The sequence below is a fragment of the Peromyscus eremicus genome, chromosome 18 (assembly GCF_949786415.1).
Source record: "Peromyscus eremicus chromosome 18, PerEre_H2_v1, whole genome shotgun sequence".
NCBI lineage: Eukaryota > Metazoa > Chordata > Mammalia > Rodentia > Cricetidae > Peromyscus > Peromyscus eremicus.
The window spans coordinates 21,556,052-21,573,407 of NC_081434.1; the positions used below are offsets into that span (position 1 = coordinate 21,556,052).

The 17,356-nt window shown below is 38.4% G+C and overlaps 1 protein-coding gene across 1 annotated transcript in view; it reads left to right on the top strand.

Moving 5' to 3' along the window:
* Window positions 1-17,356, top strand: part of Acss3 (acyl-CoA synthetase short chain family member 3) — a 199,845-nt gene that overhangs the window by 87,906 nt on the left and 94,583 nt on the right. Inside the window, exons 5-7 of the mRNA XM_059245803.1 lie at window positions 326-514; window positions 4,354-4,488; window positions 8,220-8,360. Of these exons, the coding sequence (XP_059101786.1) occupies window positions 326-514; window positions 4,354-4,488; window positions 8,220-8,360 (465 nt within the window). The remainder of the gene's footprint in view (window positions 1-325; window positions 515-4,353; window positions 4,489-8,219; window positions 8,361-17,356) is intronic.

Consider the following 17,356-nt stretch of genomic DNA (forward strand, 5'->3'; position numbering starts at 1 on the left):
AAAAATCTAGTTTTCTTTTTCAATATGCATCACCAATTACAAATATCAAGTCAGACAGAATAAGTTGCTTAGTCAATATGCTGTATGATGATTGAGTAAGTGAATACAAGCCCTGGAGTTTTCTGACACAATGGTGGAAATTTTCATATGCAATCATTTAAAGTGAGGAGACGTTATTGTCATCCTGTCTAAACGATTATCTTCATTATTAAATACACTCTCCACACTTCTTTAATTTGTCACAATGTAGATGACTGCCTTCTAGATTAACTATCTCAACTTCAAGTTTAGGGAAATAATGGCGTTCTGATGATTCTCATAACAGGTCTCTAAGCTGGCTGGTGTCTTGGTCAAGCAGGGTGTCAAGAAAGGTGACACTGTGGTCATCTATATGCCCATGATCCCACAAGCAATATATACCATGCTGGCGTGTGCAAGGATAGGAGCCATCCACAGCCTCATATTTGGAGGGTTTGCATCCAAAGAACTAAGTACCCGCATTGATCATGCAAAGGTGAGTGCATTCTTTAGGGTCAAGTCATTCAGCTGCCTATAGCATACCACTTAATTGTGGGGAATTCATTTAAGTATTATTTTATGATTTGATCTTCATTTCAAATGGAATACTCAAATTTAGTTCCTTCTCCTTTTCTTTCTTCTTTCTTTCTTTCTTTCTTTCTTTCTTTCTTTCTTTCTTTCTTTCTTTCTTTCTTTCTTTCTCTTTCTTCTTCCTTCCTTTCTTTCTTTCTTCTTTCCTTTCTTTCTTTCATTCTTTCTTTTTGCACATATCTAATCACCATACATTAATTTTGGAGTTGTTACCATACCAAACATCCTGCTATGTGTTTAGAGGAATATAAAATAGGAGATGAAGCATGTATGTGCCTTCTGTGTTATGTACTGACATGGATAAGACACCCCAAAAAGACAAGTGATAAATAATTTACTCCTTAGATGTATCTAAGTCCTTGATAATTTCCTTGGAGCTGGGTAACAAATCTCCCTTTATGTGTGTTCCTTGGAAATGGGTAATAAACTATTATTACCCAGAGAGATTGACACATAGGTACAGGGTTAAGGGAATGTTTGGAAGATTGCTCTCACGTGTTGAAATTGGTTATCAAGATAACAAATTCCATAAACCTATTGTGTAATAATATTCTTGAGGTATGACCTTAAATGATCTAGTACATGGTTTGTGACTTATATGGGTCACTTAAAAAATGATGGACATTATCATTTCATGAATTTATCAGGGGTCACTACATATTTTTCTATAAAGGGCCACACAGTAAATGTTTTAGGATTTGTGTGCCTCCTTGTTTCTGGTGTAGCCATTCAGCTGCTAATGTAGCAGTGAAGTGGCCATAGAGAGTACACACAAGGATGAGGATATCTTTGTCACAATAAAACTTTACAAAAATTGCATAGCTTTCTAATTTAAAGGTAGGGACATTTTCTTTTTTGGGCATCTAAAGAGGGATTCCTGAAAAACGGAAATATTTAAGAAGGATCTTGACTAAGATTTCCTAGTTGACCAGAATGAGATAATGAGATCCACCAACAACACAAATCAAGAGTTAGAGGCAAGAAGGAAGAAAAGTCATCTGGGAGAGAGCATGCAGGATAGTGTGACAATGTTGGGAGAGAGCTCGCTAGATAGGATTCCATTGAACCTGCAGAAATAATGGAGCGAAGTTTGGAGCAGGCAGCTGTTGTATTTGAAGTGATGTTAGGAAGACAGCTTTGCAGTGTGGGAGACTCTGAGAGCTTAAGCAAGAATTTTTGGTAGGTAGTCTATTTGCAAAGCAGTTGTGAATATGTGGGGGGAAATGGCCGTGGGAAGACTGAGGAAGGAAGGAAGGAAGGAGGAGATGGCTTGCCTTACCGTTACACAAGCCCCAAATGGGACATTCCTAGCAGGGCAAGGAGTTAGTATGTTAGGAATTCCCCTGGGAGGCAGGCACACACTAACACTATGTATTTGCTTCATCTGAAAATTAATTAGGTATTAGAACTGGGAAATCATTTTGTGAATTAACCACCTGAGTTAGTTTTTTGTTGTTGTTGTTGTTTGCTTTTCTTTTTAAAAACACTGAGTTAAGGCTCATCAAAAGAAAAAAAAATCTAAAGGAATTATCAGTCACTGACCTGCAAATTAGGGGGAAAAAGTTTTTGAGGAGGCTGCTGTAGACTTCAGGTTTTAGCCACAGAAATCCTGAGCACCATTTACACAAACACATTGGGTACATTACTTTAAAAATACCCTTTTATAACATACAGAGAAATTAATATATACAGAAATCCAGAGTCTTTTTGTGCTATGCTGATGGAGGAGTTTCATTCACAATGCACATGCTTAACTTTACTAATGCGTTTAGGGGAATAATGCATGTTCTTATGTGAAAAGCCATTCATCATGCCAAATTTAACAAACTCAGTAGAAATGTCTGTTTTCACATCATGATTTTAAAAAAGGATAAAAAATACTTTAACAGATAAACATGTGAAAATGTCCAGACTCTATAAAATCACTGATGAAAGCTGTTAATAGAAACATGAAAGGAGTTATTTCAGACTCTCGTTTTGACTTACTATAATTATTCAAATGTTATAAATTTATATGTGTTCTTCATTTATTGTATAGCTTACTTTCATTTGTTCCAAATTATATTCTTAGGAAATGTTATCTAGTGCTATGCTCACAAACATTAAAAACAATAAATTGTGAACTAAAGTATGTATCATTAGAACATAATGAAACAAAACAAGAATTGTTTCTATTTTCTCTCCATGCTTTATAAAAATATATCAACTTACTATAGTTGGATAGAAAGAGTCTGAAACCATAGAACTGGCTCTCTCTCCCTCCACGACTGCTAACCTGAGGCAAGTTATGTAGCTGCCATGAGCTTCAGCTCCATGAGTATTAAGTGACATTCAAAATGCAAAATTGACTATATGTGCATATATTTGACATAGTCTAAACCTTCCCTAAAGGAACTATATTGTAACCAAAAGTCAGAATTCAAGAACATATGCTATACCATGGAGTGATTTTCTGTCTCCTGATTAATTTATTATATGGCAGCTTGTCTTGGAACAATATAATAACCAAAATAAAGATGTGCTTGTTTCTATAAATTATTGAAAAATTGGCTTAGATTCATGGTTGCTGTTGAGAACTTATGATGTAGTAAGGAACGTATGCGGCGTAAGAGACACAAAGATAATTGGCATCTGTATTTGTCATTGGAGAGATTACTGTGTTAGGAGATGAAGGAATGTATGGACTGCAGTCCCATATCTGAGACATACCCAGCATGTTCCAAAGAAAGATTAATACAGACATTCCAGGGATACCTTTGAGCTACACCTAAAATTTGCAGATGAATGCACGTTAATGACAGAAGCATGTCTTGGACTTATGAGATCAAAACAAATGATTTGGGAGTCCTTTTAAGAAAAATAATGTAAGACAGGCATACTGGCACACACCTTTAACCCCAGCACTTAAGAGGCAAAAGCATGAAGATTTCTGTGTGTTATAGGGAAGCCTGGTCTACGTAGTCAGTTCCAGAACAGCCAGGGGTATGTAGTGAGACTCTGTCTCAAAATAATAACAATAACAATAATAACAATAATATAAAACTACATAATATGTACTAACATAATCCTGTATTAAGGATGAGGAAAACATCACTAAAATCTAAGTTTTGGATTGCCTCATTTTGTCATATTTAAGAGACACCATTTATACAGAAAACCTAAAAAAAATCTTCCTGACTTGTTTTGTTATTGCTACTTAAGAGATACAGTACTCCTATAAACAAAAAAATATTTGTGTGTGTGTTGGGGTGTGTGTGCATTTAGGTCTGTACAGATGTATAAACCTGGCAGTGCTGAAGAAGGATTATGAAGAGGTGGGCATCGATTCCGTGGAAGCAGAGGCATAAGAAGGGGAAGAATACTGAGTATATGGGTCTGGCTGGCAGCCATCCATGTACATCTTCCCCACCATTGAAACTAAAGGGTATATTTACTTATTAAAATTTCTATACTGAGAAAAAAACTTGGCTTAATGAATTCTTTGGAAAGTATTTTATATAACTCATATTTATAAGCCCTAAGTATTATTAAGTGTATGATTTTGAACAGGTAAGTGAGATTTTTATGGGTTAGTGTTTTAAAAAAAAAAGGCTTGCTGGATTTTAGGCCAATTGTTTAGTAGTAAACAGAAACATTTTAAACATCTCTTTCACAACATTAAATAGACAGTCTACATTGAAATATTATGACTACTTTTACTAGGAGTATTAAAGCTTTTTCTTTTCTTTTTTCTTCTCATCTTAGCCCAAGGTGGTTGTTACAGCATCCTTCGGTATTGAACCCGGAAGGAAGGTAGAGTACATCCCGCTCTTAGAAGAAGCTCTGAGAATGGGACAACACAGACCAGACAGAGTTCTCATCTACAATCGTCCAAATATGGTAGTTTGAAACCTTCATCTCTTCTTGTCGGTGGTATTGTGCCAAAGATAAGTTTAGCTTTGGGTCATTTGAAAGCTACAACTGATTCCTATTGATTCATAAGCTACTAAATATCCTGAATACAATCACAATTATGGGAATGAAAGAAGAAGATGCAGATGATAGTATCTATGGAAAACTAGATGAGAATAACAAACAATAAGGCACACAAATGCAGGTGACGTAATACTTTGGGTTTGTGTATGGTTTTCCTGGGTTGTTATTTATGACTTTAAGTTTTATGATAACACTGGCAAATACCAACTACCTGCTTACTATTTGGTTGTCAAGATACTACGGATATCTTTTTCAAGGTTCAAGTTGAATAAAAAAAATCTTCTGGGAACTGTGTGAGTTAGAGAGTACTGTTACTCCTGTTTGAGGAAGAGGAATCATTGCACATTAAGATGAAGTAACATTGCACATTAAGATGACAGTCCTGATTTGGCCTCTAGCACTTCGACTCTGAATTTTTTCTTTACCCCTCTACTTCATGACCTATTGGAAAGGTCTGATTAGTGATATGCAAAGTATCTTTTAAAAATTAAGGAAAGTTTTTCTTTCTCGTCCAGAGATAAACTGAGTTCCAAAAAATAAAATGAATATTTTATACAGACACATTGTCCTATGCTCCACAGAGGAAGAAAGTTATAGCACTGCAAATATTTTATGCTTTTCCTTGTAACCTTGACCTCATGGTCACCTTGCTTCCATGCTCAGTCAGTTAATTCTCCAACTACATACAATGGCACCAAGTCAAGTTTTGAACAGATCGTTATTCTTTCTGCAAAAGATAAATGACAAAATCGCAAACATTCGTGTGCCATTTTGTAGACCTCTTGAGAGGATTTCACCAGAGAATACTTAATTGACAAGTTCGGAGACTTGAGTCTTAAGACTGTGTCATTCTGATGAGCACATAACAAGAATCATTGCCACAATAAATTCCCCTGTGAAGCTTCAGTGTTGTGGTTCATGAACCGCCGCACTCAGTGAATTTTCTGCTCTGACTGTCTCAGAGAAGAAGGCTAAGTTTCTTTCAAGCGTATTTCTTTTTGAAGAGGCGGTGTTGCCATTTAAATCAAGGAACACAAAGTCAATAACTCAGTGGAGTGTGGGAAAGGGCAGAGGAGGCAGAAACCCTCCCACAGAAGCGTTTATTTGAGTGTCTACTGTTTACACACAGATATGAATTCACTCAGGAGTTGTGAAGGTCTTGTGTTAGACTGAGAACCATGTGAAGTGGTTTCTAGTGCCTTTTGCTTACTTAGTTCTCATGGATCAGTGAGCTGGATCTTACACCTGGCTCCATTTTGCTGCTGAAAAAACTGCATCATGACCCAGGGAAGACCCAAAGTCTAGCTAGTTGATATAACAAGGTTCTAACATTGTTTGATAACTTTTAAACACAAGATATACGCTATTTCCTCTGCACCAGAAGCACATGATGTTTAGACATTCAGCCTCTTTATCCACATTTTATTGTGATTCTCTTCTCTCAATAGAATTCAATAGAATTGTTTCATCTCTTTGCCCTATCTAACTGACTCACTTCTCCCCATTGCCCTTCATCCAACTTGCCTCGCCAGGGATACAGATGAAGGCTTTTAATACATCTTCTCCTTATATGAGACCTATTGTTTAGGGAATAATTAAATCCAGTGATTTGTTCTTTTTTTTTTTTTAATTTAGAGAGAAACAAATGGTAAGGCTTGGTGTTCTGTCTTATTAACTAGCTGTACTTTTGCCAAATGAGGTAAAAGTTTGGCTGCTACTCCTAATCCTCAAGCAAACTATGAACCAAAGGAATATCATGTTTCCATGGAATTCTCCCAATGTTGTCTGTTAAAAATTCCAATATTCCAGGAAGGACTTGACTATAGAGAGAGAAACACACACACACACACACACACACACACACACACACACACACACACACACACACCCCTTTATACAATAAATGCTAATGTTGCTATTTCTCTCTTCATTTCCTCAGAGTCTTTTACTCACACATGTTTTTTTTTCTTTAGCCTAAAGAATAACCATTTTTTTTTCTAGTGCCCATTTCATTAGAGGCTTGTAAAAATCAAAGATGTTTGTAATTACAATTCAGTTTTCATTTTGCAATATGATGACTTTTACAGCTCTACAGTTATGATGGTAAGGCTTTGATAATTTGTAATTGGTTATTTTTATCTCGTGCGTAAAAAGAAATGGAAACATGATTTGCTCATAATTAAGCTGTCCTGTTTATTTAAGTGTTAGCAGTTGCTACCTATCCAAGGGAGGCAAGAGACATCAGCTGTGCTTGAAATGTAAACTTTATAAATGGTGTTCAGTTCAGATGTTTATCTACAAATGAATTTATTCAGAAATATTATATTTATGATATTGCCTTGAAACATAATTTGTAAATGTGCATATTTAAATATATGAGAAGTTTTTATAGCCCTGGTTAATGGTAGGGATCCTAGAAAGTGGAAGTTACTTTATTTTGGGAGTGCCCTGGAGCCTGTGAGCTTAGCTCAGATGTTCTCTTGATGAAGTCAATAGTTACACACATGTTTGACTGTGTTGTTCTTCTACTCTACTAAACTTTGTGTAATTTCTTCACTATAGACTTCCTGATATATCAGGTGTCATGGTGCATGCCTTTAATCCTAGAACTCTGGAGGCAGAGGCAGGCAAATCTCTATGCTTTTGAGGCCAGCCCAGTCTATATAAGGAGTTCTAAGCCAGTCAGGGATACAGAGTATCAAAACAAAACAAAATAAAAAAGAAACAAAAAACCCTTCTTAATAAGCAATGTTGAATTTAGTGTTTCAAGAAATAACCGGAATGCAGCATGATCTCTTACCTAGGTGGCTATAGTTTCTCATTAGAGTGACTTTTGCCCAAGACTACTCCCTATTCTTCATTTTTATTTCCACTTAATGACTGTTTAATTTATTTCAAGTTGTATTCTTTTGATGACATGGCTGTTATTACAAAATTTATAAAACAGAGCCTTGTTCTTAAGGGAGGAACAACAAGAAGACTTTTTGTCCTGTTTTCTATCACATTCATGACTGAGAAGGAGGAAAACATTTTGTGTCTTTCACCTACTCTCTTTAATTTTAAAAATTGGTTTCCTTCTTGAACAAACACAAGTGGAATGCTTTCTCCCTGCCCCACCCCCCGAAGGTGACTTGAGGTGTCCCATTAGAAAGGCAGCTTCAGTATGATTCCCAAGTGTCCCTATATAAAAATATTTTAATGCACTCGGTGACATTTCCTGGTGAGGGCAGAGCTTCTAAATTAATAAGCCAAGCCAGAACTGAGTTTTTAAAGTTACCTGGGCACATTCATGTTTGGAAACATGTATCTCTGAGTTAATTAAGCTCAAGGATGCACAGAAACATGACAGCATTATATTTAATTGTTTAGGGTAGCCACAAAGTACAGCAAAAACGTGGTTTTTATCCATGAAAGAGAAAGTAACATCAAACCACTAAATTCTGTAAAAAGACAGTTTATTAAAGAATCTACCTTAACGTGTAACTTTAAGATTTATTCATAAATCCCATATTTAGTGTCATGAAGGTACAGCTTTCTAATGGATGCTCACCTTACAGATTTAGCCTCTCCATGGCTCTCCTGTAACTTAATCTCCTATATTTACTGTGCATACTTTTACGTTTCTTGCTGTGTAGGAGAAAGTTCCTTTGATGCCAGATCGTGATCTGGATTGGGAAGAAGAAATGGCAAAAGCCCAGTCACATGACTGTGTGCCTGTTCTCTCAGAGCACCCGTTGTACATTCTCTACACATCTGGAACAACAGGGCTGCCTAAGGTATTTGCTTCCTTTGGGATATCCACTGTGGCAGATTTCTATTGCAGGGAATCTTTGTGATGAAAATATTTGCAGATTGTAGCTTAATGATTAGACATAGTTCCTGTATTTTTAAATAAATTCTGTATTATTATTCTTTAAAGGGAAACACTTTGGCCCTCTTTTTTCAAAATTCTCAATTGTCAACAATAAATAGCTACTTTGGTGCACTGATAAATTCAGTATGTAGTTAATTGATTATTAATTGGTCTAATGATATTTTGTAATGTATACACATATTTCACTTACTATGTTAAATTTTGTGGCACTGGGCTTGAACCTAAAGTAAAAGATACCTTTGAAAAGATAATTTTTATTCTTTTAAATTGAGGTATATGCTATGTATACAATATAATGGATTTTTTTTACATTGATTTATTTTGTATGTGCATGTGTGTGTATAAGGAGTGGCCCTGTATAGCATAGCATACATGTGGAAGTTCAAGGAAAGTTGGTTCTTTTTTTCTGTCATGTTAGTTCTAGTGATCAAACTCAGGACTTCACACTGGGTGGCAACTACTTTAACCTCGGAGCCATCTTGGCAGACCGGAAATAGCCTTTTGACCAAAGGTAATTTGTTATGTAACTATAAATCTGTGGTTGAAGTCAAGATAATTTGAGACAGTGACTTTTTATTCAAATAACTCAGCTATTTGATTTATAATGAGGAGATACTTGACATCTTTCCATTCATCTATCACGAAAAGTATTTTTGCAAAGCACAAAGTGAAAGCATCCATATTCACCAATGTATGTGGTATCAACAAATGGCATATTAGTATGATATCTTCAAGGCTACGTCCTTCACACAGCTTCAGAATTTCCCTGTCTTAATTAGATGGCTCAATGTTCATTAGATCAGAACTTTATAGGGAGATCAACATTTCAAAATCCTCTTCATCTGTTAGTAGTGTTTCTTTGTTATTCCTAGGTGTTTGGAAAATATAATCTCAAGCATATTAAGATAATGACTCAATGAGATTTACTTTTAAAAGGATAGTTAAGGTAGTCCATGGGAAAGTTGTGTGTGAAGGAGAGGACATCTGATAGGAGAATACATCCACTGAGATGACATGTTTCACCGCAGTGTTTTCTTTCATTGTATGTTACATGCAGTTGATGCCCAGTCATCTTTTGTTTCTTGTCAGTTGTCAAAATAGGTTTGTGAATGGACTTTCCAGAAGACAGTATTTCAATATGTTGTAGTACGCTTTGATTATTTAGAACTTTGCTCAGTTGTAAATTTTTCTCAAGGTGTAAATGTACATGGATATGAGTAATGCAATACAGACAGTAATCTGTTTGTGGAGGAGATACACAACAAAGACAAGGAAATTGTTTTTTAGGCTATCAGGCTTGGCATTTTGCTTAGGACAGCACAATTAATTGGCATGGATAGACTTGGTTCAGAGTTAGGAATGAGCCAGAGAAAAAAACATGACTTTGAATTTGAGAATAGATACAAAGGAAAATGGTCCTTGATCTGGTAAATATGGCAGGTGTTGAACATATTGTGTATGATATGTGTTTGAGATATTAATACTAGTACAGTCAGTAATTGGAAAGGAGCCTGATTTCAGGAGCTACCCTGGGGGCTGGATATAGGCCCTTGTGAGTCATCAGTGTGTAGGTCTGGCTTTTAAATCACAGAGTGGGTGGATCTGCAAAATATAACATGTGGTATGCTGTTGTGTGATTTTTTTCCTGGATAGAGGTGAATAAACATCTTTGTGCCCCACATGGGGCACTGTGACAGATCAAAGAAATCATTCCAGTCGATCTAGAGACTTTACTGGTATTACTTACAGGAGCCTAGGCGAGGGATTACTTCAGGGAGCAGGATGACTCAAAGCTAGCTGCATCTCCAAAATGCTCATCTCACCCACTTCATAGAAACGCCAACGGAGGCTTCCCACTTCTCTAGCAATTGATTACTGTTTTCCTGTCTCCCCAAGGAGGGGCCTTGCAAACCGTAATACATTTTCATCTCTCCGAGCTCTGTAAGTTTCTTTAGGCCCCTGCATTTTATGAGCCTCTTTTTTTCTACAACAAGGAGTATTTCAATTTGGAGGAAATAGCTACAGAACATTTGGTCCCTACTGATGCTCTAGCATTTTTCCCACCCACCCTTCCATCATTGTTCTCTGAGTCTTGGAGGGGCTGATATAGTAGTCTGTACTAGTCTGGTTATTATTTTTTTTTTTCATTTATGCTCGAGCATTGGGCCATGATGCCATGAGAACAGCTACTTATTCTCTGCAGCATGACTTGTTATGAAATTGCAGCAATCACTATCTACTGGGGAAATAAGGAAATGTCCCTTCATATCCAACCAATGTTTATAAATCTATGCATTAGAAACACATCTTGAGACAGCAATTAACAGACATCTCACATCCATTTAACAAAGTAACAGTGGGTCACTTCCTTGATAGGACTGACCTTCCCAGACATAGGTCTTTGTCTTAGGTTACAATATTAAGAATAAATTCTTCTGTAGAAGGATCCTAAAAATGAATCAGAAAACACTCCATTGAACTTATAATACTCATGCTAATCGACACACATTGGCTGGTATATTGGTAGTCTAATATGCATGGTCCACACCAAGCAGAGCGATAGGTGACAATTCACCTCTAGTGGCCTGCATAATACTACCGAAGCCACCCAATGGGGAAGGAACTTTCACTGCAATCTCGTCTTGATTTCTCCAAGTCCTATAACCAAAACATGTAATGTGTTTAGCACTAGGGACCTACTTTCTAATTCTAACATAACATTTCACCAGTCAAAGCCTTTATTTTTCGTTGGACAAAAACTCATAGGGACATGACCTTTCTCTAGCACTGGTCTTAAAACAGCAACAACAACACCAATATACCTGTAGATTTTGGGTATACCTTCACCTCCTACACAGGATACTTTCTTACAGATATTGACAGTTATTTTTGCTGTCATTACAGATGTATCCCCAACACTCAAGAATCACAATAATATAGTGAAACCATCTTTGTACATGTTGGGCAGGATTTCTGAGGGCCCAACACTATCTCTTTTATGCCATTGTCCGTGGGTCTTAGATGACTAAGGGGACACAAAAATATAAATATTAGCACTGTTCGATGGAGATGTGCCTGTTGTTTGCATCATCAAAAGAGTGATGTCTTGTCATTGATGGGTGACGCCAGCCCATTCAGCCTTCCATAATCTACACTTAATTTCCATTAGTCATCTGCCAATCACATTTTGGGTTACTGCTCTACTGCTTCCACTGAGCATGTCTTCAACCACATGACCTTGATGGGGTCAGCCTGTACCTCTGGGTCTGTTCATGTTAAAAAGAGAGTAGGGCCATGCTCTGGTAGGACTGCCATTAGAGCTAAGGTCCATGTTCTTATCAATAGATTCTGGAGAGGCTCTACAGCTCTTGTGTTTCAATTAGTCACACCTGGCTATGGAAAGGCCCTGGGCAGAGTGGAAAACCTCTACCCCCAGTGCACTATTTTTGCAAGAGAGAAATGTACATCACATACTGTAATCACCCACACCTAGGACAAGCTTGGTCTTTTGAAATCTTTTTTACTTACGCAGTTTTATCACCAAGGTCTCCCATGAATCATTGCTCAAGATTTAAAGCCTTCCAGATACCCACTAGCATAGCACCTAGCTTTCTGTTGTTGTCTTCCCTAGTACTCTGGCTGGACACAGAGCTTGCCCCATTTTTTTCCCCATTGATCTGAGCTGAATTCTTTGGTTTGTTTTGCCTTTTGATCATTCTTCTCTTTCCTGACTTTGGCACTTCGGGAATCTGGTTTACATGCCAGCCTAAATCATTCAGATCTGCTAGAACCTTCTTACTTCATAAAGCTCATGTCCCAACATGAGACCCAGAAAAGCCACTAAAGCACCACATTAGCTGGGATTATTGCTCCCACAAAATTCCTGACCACTTCTCCTCTCTCAAAATAAAAACCAAATTAAACCAAACCAATCCCCCCACCCCCCAAAAAAACAGAATAAAACATAAAATATAAAGAAGAATAGGTTCCCAAAAGCCAGCCGAAGCATTAGGGACAGGCCCTGCTCCCACTGCTAAGAGTCCCACAAGTAGACCAAGCTACACAACTGTCACACATATATAGAAGGCCTAGGTTGGTCCCATACAGGCTCCCTAGCTGTTGGTTCAGACTCTGTGAGCTACTATGAGCAGCCTGGCCCAGACTTAATACTACCTCAACTTAGCTTAGTCTTACCTCAACTTGATATGCCACACTTTGTTGACAACATGGGAGCCTGCCCCTTTCTGAACAGAAACAGAGGAGGAATGGATGGTGTGGGGAAGAGAAGAGGTAGGGGGATGGGATGGGAGAGAAGGGAGGGGAAACGGGTTTGGATGTAAAATAAATGAATAAACAATAAAGAATATAAAGAAGAAAGTTTGATTTTGGAGCACACTTCAAGGCTACCATTAATCATGATAAAGAGGTTATGGACACAGAAGTTTGAGACAACTAGTTATGTTGTATCCATAGTATATATGTGGTGGGGACATGTGCACACCACTGGGCATAGATGCTCAGAGCACAACTTATGGTATCAGGTTTTGTCACCCACTTTTTTGAGGTAGGGTCTCTGAGAATTCTCCTACCTCTACCTCCCATTTCTGTAGCATACTGTGATGAGAGCCAGCCACACACAACTTAATAAAGCTTTCCATGAATTCTGCCTATCTAAACTCAGGTATTCATGCTTGCATGGCAAACATTTCACCCATTGAGCCATCATCACCCCAGGTCCCTAATAGGTAACTTCTAAGTCATTAACCTTCACCCCTTGTCCCCTTAGGGTTCTTTCTAGTCATGTCATGGTGTAAAATAAATTCAGTCCAACATCAAAAGGCCCTATAGTCTTTAGCAATACTGACACTGTTTAAGAGTCTAAAGTCTATGTCTTTTCTGGGAATTAGAACAATTGCTTGACTTGGAGCTTCTGTAAAATTAAAAAAACAAAAAGAAAATGTAGTATTGTTCCTATATACAGCATCACAGAATAAGTAGTCCCAGCCTAGTAGAGAGGAATGGGGGCAGAGCAAGGCAAAGGGAAATGGAAAGACTGAAACCTGATGGAGCAAATTCCTAATCCTGCAGCTCCGTGTCAGGAAGCAGAGATTGGGATGGAGTCACCTGGGAGGCCTTGGCTGGCTTCACTTCTCCAACTCTGCCACCTGCCCCACACATAGCCTCTCCCTTGGGCCAGCTCCACTCTGTGTGACCAGCTTTTCTTGGCAGACCCTCCATGGTCTTGGCATCTCCAGCATCCTGATGTCTCCATTTCAACTTGGACTTCACCATCATTGATTTACACAGTGACCTCAGGAATTTGCGCAGAAGACAGCCCTGGTTCACATGGCTTGGTTGCAGTGACCTTACAGAAACATGGCCTATGGTCCATGATTTCATGTTGCCCTCCCTCTTGTGGGTTTTTTTTTTATGCTGTAAAAGTAGCATGTATGTAGCCCTGTCTAGGTTTGGTGTCATTTTGGGCTTGAATCTGTCCATGTTGAGCCACAATTACACTGGCATTCACTGATTCTATGGAAACGTTTTTCTTTGCGGTAGTTTTGAGCAGGAAAACCCTCCTATGGTATTCTCAGGGTAGGCTTTCTCTTTTCAAATCCTTTCCATTTTAAATAGATGGGGCCTTGCGAAGGTGGGATCTTGTGCACAGGAAACCTATTTTGTTGTATCAGTGCAGAACAGCAGCTTTCTCTTTAACAACACTGAATAACTACAAGTGCCTTAGAATATGATTTGTTTGTAACTTTGAATTTATTAATACTGTTTTCCTTGACCAACTGCACATTTTTAAATATCTTTCTTTTCATCTCCACCCTTCCTCCCTCCCTCCCTGTTTCTGTCTCTGTCTGTCTCTCTGTCTCTTTCTTTCTCTGCCTGCCTCTTTCTCTTTTTCCTCAGTGTGGATAAGGGCAATGATCAGTAAATATAACATAACCCAAATGGTGTCCTGTCTTGAGATTTATTCTGCAAAACATTAACGTCACTTTTGAATTTAACCACGCTAAAGTTCTCATAGCACAGGCAAAATGTAACCAGATTATTTCTCAGAACATAACATGGGTTGTCTCTAGCCCAGTTTCTGATAGCTTCTGGAATCTCATAAATAGGGCTACCTCTGTCTGAATTTAGCATGGCTTTCTGTCCTTCGAGACTTCTACCAGATGGCCATTAACTTACTAAGTTATGCTTGTGGCATTCAAGGGCTTTTCTAGCCATTGTTTCAGACTCTCCAACATTTCTCTTAAAAAGCCAGTTACAAAGGCTTAAGAACTAAGGATCAGGTTCATCATAGCAACAGCTGCAACCACAGTATAAATATTCCATTAGATACTTTTCCTGTTACAGTGACAAAATACCCTGTAACTACTATTAGAAACTTTTTTTTCTATTTTTCTCACAGTTTAAGGGTACAGTGACCTTAATACCTCTTTATTACACAGTCTGGTGGAGGACCCTCATCCATGGAATGATAAAATACACATTTAGGATAGCTCTTTCTATTTTAATTAACCTAATCTAGAAACTCCTTCATAAACCTACCCAGAAGTTTGTATCTTAGATAATTATGAATACTGACAAGTTGTCAATCAACATTAGCCAATCCAAAGCCCATGTCATCACTTTGGTATCTGATGAATCAACCCCTTCCTTAACTCTACTAATGAACACAGTCCTATCTATCTAGCCTATAGAGATGAACATCAAATATATCACCTCTCTCATAATTAGTTCCATTAGTAATGCCTGTCTTTCTCTCTGGTCTTCTCATCTCTGCTATTTATGGAGAGATCAGTCAGCGATAACCAAGGATCTCTAATAGCTCAGTTCAAATGACCCAGCCTATCAGAGACTGATTTCTCTTATCTTGCTTCTGGTTATGCATTCTTTTTTTCTCGAGGGGTGAAGAAAAGTTAGATTACTCCATTTCTCTACCTCCACAGCACTGAGACTGATCCTATTAACCCACATGCCCCACAGCCTTACAAACCAGGCTATAAGAGGTGCTTTCATTCTCTGAAATTCTTTACTAATTCAAACTGTTCAAAGGCAGCATATTGCCCGATTCTCATAGTTTCCTGTACTGGGCCATTATCAAAGCCCTCATCTGTATACTGAAAGATGGATTTTTCACTTCCCTTGAATTAAAGGTCAGACCTGAAGTGTATCTTTTCTCATTTCTACCATATTCTCCCCCTTTTCATTCTCCAGTTATTCATGAGAGTTTCAAGAATTTGAATGTTAGGCAAGAATCTTCAGCACATACATCTAATTTGCCTGTTATTCTCTTGCATCTTGTCAATTTTAAAGAATGGCAAGCCAACATGTCCATTTCATCCTCACTTTTTTTTCCACCCCCACAAAACATCAGATGCCTATGCAGAAGATAACATGTAAATGCCCATTTCCATTGCAGTTCTTCCCATACGTGGACAGTTTTCTTTTTCCTGTGAAGATAACTCAGTCTCAGTTGCATTTCTTTCTTTCTTTTTTTTTTTCTTTCTTCTGGAGCTGAGGACCAAATCCAGGGCCTTGAGCTTGCTAGGCAAGTGCTCTACCACTGAACTAAATCCTCAACCCTTCATTTGCATTTCTTATGCCCATGGCAAAGGACACACACAGGTGCTATAGCCTGTTTACTGTCTACATAGATTTATGATGCTTTTGAAGATTGAAATATATTTCCTAGTCCATCAGGTGTTATGAGGGCATCTCCATGCTCCTGAGGCGAGGCATGTTACTCCACAACATATAGTGGAATCTGGCCGTCATGGGATCCCCTCATTGACACTCCATTTGAAGAATTGAAGATGTGGCTTTGATTGTAGGACTTATCATTAATGCAGAGATCATTCGGATTCCAATACAGCAAGAAGGCACCACATCCATTTTGATACATGGAGAGATAGCCATGCAAAGATTGCCTTCACAAATATCTACCGGCAGATGAGTCGCCTTCCATTGCATGCGCTATCACTTACTGGAAGGGCCATGCAACTTCTCAGCCACAGCTGACCTTTGGTTCTGTCAATATCTGTCCAGGTACCAGTTGCATTATGTAACATTTGGGGAGAAGATGTAAACAAACGTTTATTTCCTGAGACAGGGCATTGACGACAAAGCCAAGAATTCCAGCCAAGTCTATGCTGTTGAACTGATGAGTTTCTTTGAGGTTGCTCCTTGGAGCATAAGCAATGCAAAGGCAGCTAGCTACATCACGGAAAGCCCATTGCCACGTGAGTGAGTGACAGCTCATGAACTCTGCATCCCTAGAGTTCACTGCACAACTTGCAGACAGCTGTACTTGAAAATGTCCTTTCCTCTAGCAATTGCTTACTGCTAATCACTTTGGGAGGAGCCTTGGGACTCTTGTAAATTCCTGAGTGCTTGGACCCTCTAAGTTGTATTAGTTTCTTTAACGTTATGACCCTCCTCTTCCCTACAGGAGGAATTGTTTTAATTAGGAGGTAACTAATACACAACAAATGGCAAGATATTTGGCCTCTCTGAATCTGTGGATTGTGGCATGGTTATCCTTTACTTTACAGCTAATATCCACTTAGGAGTGAGTACATACCATGTTTGTCTTTCTGGGTCTGGGTTACCTCACTTAGGATGGTGTGAACTTGAGGGACCATGGTGTGTGGTGGGCAGAGGGGGAAAGTGCTGAGATGGATAGAAGCCTGATGCAAGGGAGTCTATTAAGGATGACCCTAGCTAAGACTTCTGTGATTGGATTGGTGACTACCTCCGCTGTCAACGGAGAGCCTTCATCCTGTGACTGATGGAGGCAGATTCAGAGAACCGTGGCCAAACATTGGGCCAAGCTCAGGGAGTCCTGCTGAGGAGAGGGAGAAGGGATTGTAGGAGCCAGGGGGGTCA